The 6,375-nt window shown below is 46.7% G+C and overlaps 1 protein-coding gene across 1 annotated transcript; it reads left to right on the forward strand.

The window, feature by feature from the left end:
* The first annotated feature begins 350 nt into the window (after positions 1-350).
* On the forward strand, positions 351-4,216 carry DYDC2 (DPY30 domain containing 2). Its single transcript, XM_062215138.1, has 3 exons — positions 351-497; positions 793-927; positions 4,040-4,216. The coding sequence occupies exons 1-3, from the start codon at positions 351-353 to the stop codon at positions 4,214-4,216; spliced, it is 459 nt and encodes a 152-aa protein (XP_062071122.1).
* Positions 4,217-6,375: the final 2,159 nt, after the last annotated feature.

Below are 6,375 nucleotides of genomic sequence, written 5' to 3' on the forward strand. Positions count from 1 at the left end.
AGAGCCCCTCCTGGGGACCTGCTGCCTGCCCAGGTATCTCCTACCTACTCAAGGGTAGAAATGTCTGGGTAAGAGGCTGGAGCCACCCTAAACCCCCAGCGTGTGAAGCCATTCTCAGACCTAAGGACCCTCATGATCTATTGTCTGACCAAGTACAACTGGAGAGTTGTAGGAAAAATGTCCATTCGACTATAAGAGCTATCGGCAAGTATGTATTTATTGGTTCTTTTAGGGAGAGTAGCATCCAGAGACATCAGATATTTATCCTGAAATAGATCTGAGTTCTTTTGAAATCAGATTACAATTGTAAAATCACGTGACTGTGTTTTGACATTTCCCAGGCCTCTGGGATGGAAACTGAATACCTGAAGAAGTGCTTTGGAAATTGCCTGGCCCAGGCACTGGCAGAAGTGGCGAAGGTTCGGCCCAGTGACCCGATAGAGTACCTGGCTTACTGGCTTTATCATTACCGGAGTATAGCCAAGGCAAAAGAAGAGGTATGTGTGTGTGTGTGTGTGTGTATACACACACTGGGTCTGCCTATGGAGGGCTTAGCTTTCCTAGAATAATTTGAAATCCAAGACTTGATGCTGCAGTTAGCCGGGGAGTTTCTGGGTGGGTTCAACTCACAGATATCCCTGAAGTGTGTGCAATCTGGGGCTAAAGAGGGAATGCAACTCAGAGGGCGCTGGACTTGGGGTCAGAGCCCATGGCAGGCTCATGCTAGTCACAGGGGCCCAGGGCCCCGGTCTGCCCCCAGGGACCTGATTCAACTCTGTCACCTCACCCCAGCACAGGCAAGAGAAGATGCGGCTGAAGGAGGAACGTGACGGTGGCCTCAAGGAAGCGGATGTGTTAGACATGCTGAAGCAAAGGGAGGATCAGACCCAGCAGGAGACTGAGCGAGGCCACACGGTACGGAGAGGAGTTCGGCATGGGCAAATGCACCGCCTGCTGGCAGAGTCCAGGAAATCCACAAGTCAGCCCGGCCACAGTGCAAAGCACACCCGGGCTCCCCGTGGCCTACTGCGTCCTCTGTATTCACAGATTTATATAGAAGCCAATCGTGGTTTTTTTTTTAAGATTTATTTATTTATTTGAAGGCAGAGTTACAGAGAGGCAGAGAGAGAGAGAATGAGGTATTTTTTAAGATTTATTTTATTTATTTGAAAGACAGAGTTAGAGGTAGAGACAGAGAAAGAGGTCTTCCATCTGCTGGTTCACTCCCCAGATGGCCACAATGGCCAGAGATGAGCCAATCTGAAGCCAGGAGCCAAGAGCTTCTTCCTGGTCTCCCATGTGGGTGCAGGGGCCCAAGCACTTGGGTCATCTTCTACTGTTTCCCAGGCCATAGCAGAGAGCTAGATCGGAAGAAGAGCAGCCGGGACTAGAACTGGCGCCCATATGGGATGTCAGTGCTTCAGGCCAGGGCTTTAACCCACTGCTCCATAGTGCCGGCCCTGAGAGAGTCTTCCATCCACTGGTTTACTCCTCAGATGGCCACAACGGCTGGAGCTGCACTGATCAGAAGCCAGGAGCCAGGAGCCTCTTCCAGGTCTCCCATGTGAGTGCTGGGGCCCAAGGGCTTGGGCCATCTTTCACTGCTTTCCCAGGCCATAGTAGAGAGCTGGATGGGAAATGGAGCAGCCAGGACTCCAACCAGTGCCCATATGGGATGCCAGCATCGCAGGCAGCAGCTTACCTGCTACACCACAGCACCAGCCCCTAAAAACCAATATTACAGACAATCCCTATTAATAAAATCCTTAGCAATAGGAAAAAGAAACAGTACAAGATTAATTCATATTAGATTTCAGGAAATATATTTTATGTAACTTTTTTTTTAAGATTTATTTATTTTACTTGAAAGTCAGAGTTACACAAAGAGATAAGGAGAGGCAAAGACAGGGCGAGGTCTTCCATCTGCTGGTTCACTCCCCATTTGGCTGCAACAGGCGGAGCTGTGCTGATCCGACTGGAGCCAGGAGCTTCTTCCGGGTCTCCCATGCGGGTGCAGGGGCCCAAGGACTTGGGCCATCTTCTACTGCTTTCCCAGACCATAGTAGAGAGCTGGATTGGAAGTGGGGCAACTGGGATTCAAACTGGTGCCCATATGGGATGCCTGCTGTGCCACAGTGCCAGCCCCATGCCTGGTTTTAAAAATCGTGTATTTTAAATTATAGCAAATGGTTTTTTTTGTTTTGTTTTGTTTTGTTTTGTTTTTTTTCATAAAAAATCCTTTGAACCCTATTCAAAGATGATTCAAAAATTTTTGGAAACCAAATATAGTTGTAAGTGTATACTTCAGATATATAATAATATTTTATTTAGTGTTCTATTTATTTATGTGTCCAGCCCCAGTTGCCTTCTGTGTGGTGCTGTAATAGTGGACGTAAGTGGTATAGTCGGAAAAGCTGAAAACAGCTCTCTATTCATCCATCTGACAAGCCTATCTCCTAAATCCCACCTTCTTTTCCACTCTCTCCTGGAAAATGTCCTGTGCTACAAAGTTTGTGACACCCAGGTAGAGAACTGGCTTAACTGCAGCTGGGGCCTGATAGCTGACAAAGCTCTCATCCTATCCTGTGCCATAAGATCCTGAATGCGGTCCTGTGCATGGGAATCCAAAAGAGCTTCATCGTGCAGGTACCATTTGAGTCTGGCCCAGAAGAGAGCTGGCAGAGGCTGCCCTTGTATTGGTTTCTCTCCATTGAGAAGAGGCAGCTTTGAGTAAGTAAGCCATCATTTTGACTCAAAGTCAGAATGCAAGTCCTATTGTTTATAAAGATCTGGACCACACGAATGTTTTAGAAATATGTTTTTAGAGAATCAATTCAAGTATTTGCAGCATAGGTACAGCCCTGAAGCCAGAAGGATCTTGGGGGGTTGTATGAGTACTTCACAGCGCTCTCCACAGTGTCCCACAAGGTCCACTGTAGCATGGTCCCCTGGGACCTCCAGCAAAGATGGGGTACAGGAGGTCAGTGGAGCTTTTGTCCCAAAATCCCCTTCCTCAGCCAAGGGCTACAGTTCTACAGATGTTAGGTTTATTGGTATTGTCTCATAGCTCCTGAAGGCTTGGACCTTTTTAATATATTTTTTACTCTGTCCTTCCCTTTGGGTAATTTCTAATGAGCTGCCTGCAGCTTACTGGCCTTTTGTTTTGCAATGACCAGTATCCCACTTAGGGATTAAGTGAGTTTTTTCATTTCAGATATTATCCTTTTCCTTTCAAAAATTTCTATGTGGTTCTTTTTTTTAAAAAAAAAATCCATTTTCTTGGAAATTTTCTCTATTGATATACCCTAATTTTTACTCATTGTATCTATTGTTCCCACTTAAATTTTTTTCAAAGATTTATTTATTTATTTGAAGGGGGGGGGGTGGTCTTCTATCTGCTGGTCCACTCCTGAATGGCTGCAATGATCGGAGCTGGGCCGATCTGAAGCCAGGAGCCAGGAGCCTCCTCTGGGTCCCCGACATGGGTGCAGCAGCCCAAGGATTTGGGCCATCCTCTACTGCTTTCCCAGGCCATGTAGCAGAGAGCTGGACTGGAAGTGGAGCAGCTAAGATGTCCGTTTGGGATGCCGGCACTGCAGGTGGCAGCCTCACCCACTATGCCGCAGCTCTGGGCCCCTCCCTTAAGTTTTTGAAAATACTTGTAATAGCTGTTTGACGTCTTTGCTATTTCTATCATGTGTGTTATTTGTGGGTCTCTCTCTAGTGAATATTTTCTGTGTAGATTAGGGTTCACATTTTCCTTCTCCGTATGCCTAGTGATCATTACTTGTGTGCTGAACATTGTAGATGGTGCTTTGTAGGGAATCGAGATTCTGTTGCTTTCCTTTAAAAGGTGTTGAGATTCGTTCTGGAAAACAACTAGATTGTGGTGAATCACTTTGATCCATCAGGTCTGGTTTGATACTTTGTTAGAAGGGGCCTCTTTGAATTTCGTTCTTAGTCTTAGGCATGAAATAGCAATCTCGAGTCATTGCCCTACCTGAGTGTTTTCACCTCTCCTGACAACGTTTCTGTTTAGGGACTGCTTTCTGCAAAGAAGGCCATATTCACGCCGGAAGACGCGAGGCTGCTTGAGAAGGAGGCCTTAGAGCAGGAAGCCCTGCCCAGTACTTCCAGCGTGAGTCCGGGAATGCCTCAGCAAGCGCCTCCTTCCGAGTCAGCTGGCCAGAGCGACCGGAACGTCGAAATGCCCTAAGAAATAAATCACCAGGGCGTTTATCGGCATGAACTTGCTCATGAGATGACTCCTGAATCCAAATATCCCTCTTAGATGGTCAGACACTCATAATTCTGTCCCCTCAACGCATCAAACCCAGAGAATGGCCAGCTTGAAGAGCTCTCACTTCACCCAAGATGTGAGGGCCTATAGAAGGAGGCATTTGCAGAAACCCTACAACCCGAATCCCATTCTCATAGCTCAGAAAACGCCAATCATGTGAAGAATTGAACTACTTATAGGATAAAATGAATTCAGAATAAAAATCTAAAATAATGTATGTTTCCAGGTTTTTCTTTTTTTTTACATTTTCCCCAATTGTTTTCTTGTGGTGAAACACATACAGCATTAAATGTACTGTATTAGCCATTCACAAATGTGTTGAGAATGTCCACATTCACCTTGCTGGGCAGCCATCACCACCAGTCAGCACCAAAACGGTTTTCATCTTGGAAAGTTTAATCTGAATAAATTCCCAGTCTCTCCCCTCTCCCAATGCTGGAAACCACCACTCTACTTTCTGTCTCTATGGTTTTAACTATTCTAATACTGCATATAAATAGAATTATGCAGAATTTGTCTTTTTGTGGCTGGCTTATTTAACTCAGCATGCCCTCGAGGTTCATGCCTGTTGTAGCATGTGTCAGAATTTCCTTCTGTTTTAAGGTTAAATACTCTTGTACTGAGGTCAGCATTGTGGCACAGCAAGTTAAGCTGCCACCTGTAATGCCAACATCCCATATTGGAGTGCCAGTTCAAGTCCTGGCTACACTGCTTCCAATCTAGCTCCCTGCTAATGTGCCTGGGGATGCAGCAGAAGATGGTCCAAGCGCTTGAGCTTCTGCCACCCAGGTGGGAGATCCAGATAGAGTTCCTAGCACCTGCCTTTGGCCTGGTCCAGACCTGGCTGTTGGGGCCATTTGGGAGTGATCCAACAGATGGAAGATCTCTTATCTCTCTCACTTTGTCTTTCAAATAAATTAAATCTTTCTTTAAAAAAATTTGTACCATATGTATAGACCACACAGAACACCATAGTCTCTCTCTGCATTTAGCTATAACACTATGCTGCTGCAATATAAGAAATAATTGAGGGGCTGGCGCTGTGGCACAGCAGGTTAATACCCTGGCCTGAAGCACCGGCATCCCATATGGGTGCCAGTTCTAGTCTCAGCTGCTCCTCTTCCTTTTTTTTTTTTTTTTTTTAATTGACATATAGAGTTAAACAGAGAGAGAGACAGAGAGAAAGGTCTTCCTTCCATCGGTTCACCCCCCAAATGGCTGCTACGGCCAGCGCTGCGCCCATCCAAAGCCAGGAGCCAGGTGCCTCCTCCTGGTCTCCCATGCGGGTGCAGGGCCCAAGCACTTGGGCCATCCTCCACTGCCTTCCCGGGCCACAGCAGAGAGCTGGACTGGAAGAGGAGCAACTGGGACTAGAACCGGCGCCCATATGGGATGCCGGCGCCGCAGGCGGAGGACAAGCCAAGTGAGCCACGGCGCCGGCCCACTGTTCCTCTTCTGATTAAACTCTCTGCTATGGCTATGGGAAAGCAGTATAAGATGGCCCAAGTGCTTGGGCCCCTGCATCCATGTGAGAGACCTGGAGAAAGCTCCTGGCTCCTGGCTCCTGGCTTTGGATGGGCACAGCTCCAGCCATTGCAGCAATTTGAGGAATGAACCAGCAGATGGAAGACTTCTCTCTCTGTAACTCTGTCTTTTAAATAAATAAAATAAATCTTAAAAAAAAAAAAAGAAAGAAAGAAAAGGAAAGAGAAGAAAAGGAATAATTGAGAAGGGAATTTGGTCACTGACAAGGTGAAGTGTTGGAGCCGGGGAAATCCAAACTGGCTGGCAGGTTTCTGGCCAGAGCCAGTGGGGGGATGGGAAGGGCTTTTCCTGCAGTAAAGAACAGAGGAGGAAGAGCAACGTGAGCATGCTGAGTATGTAGTGCCTAGGAAGGCCAGAGACCCCGGCTCAGCCCTGGGTTCTCTGCAGGATGCCAGAGAACAGAGCAGAACTTTCTGTTCATCATCTGAAGGGGCCTCAGAAGGTTTGTGTTTCAACTCTGCAAATGGCAAATGGTTCATTTCCAAGTTTAACGAATTTTAAATATATGATAGCTTGTCAGAGATACTCAG

The sequence above is a fragment of the Lepus europaeus genome, chromosome 17 (assembly GCF_033115175.1).
Source record: "Lepus europaeus isolate LE1 chromosome 17, mLepTim1.pri, whole genome shotgun sequence".
Taxonomy (NCBI): domain Eukaryota; kingdom Metazoa; phylum Chordata; class Mammalia; order Lagomorpha; family Leporidae; genus Lepus; species Lepus europaeus.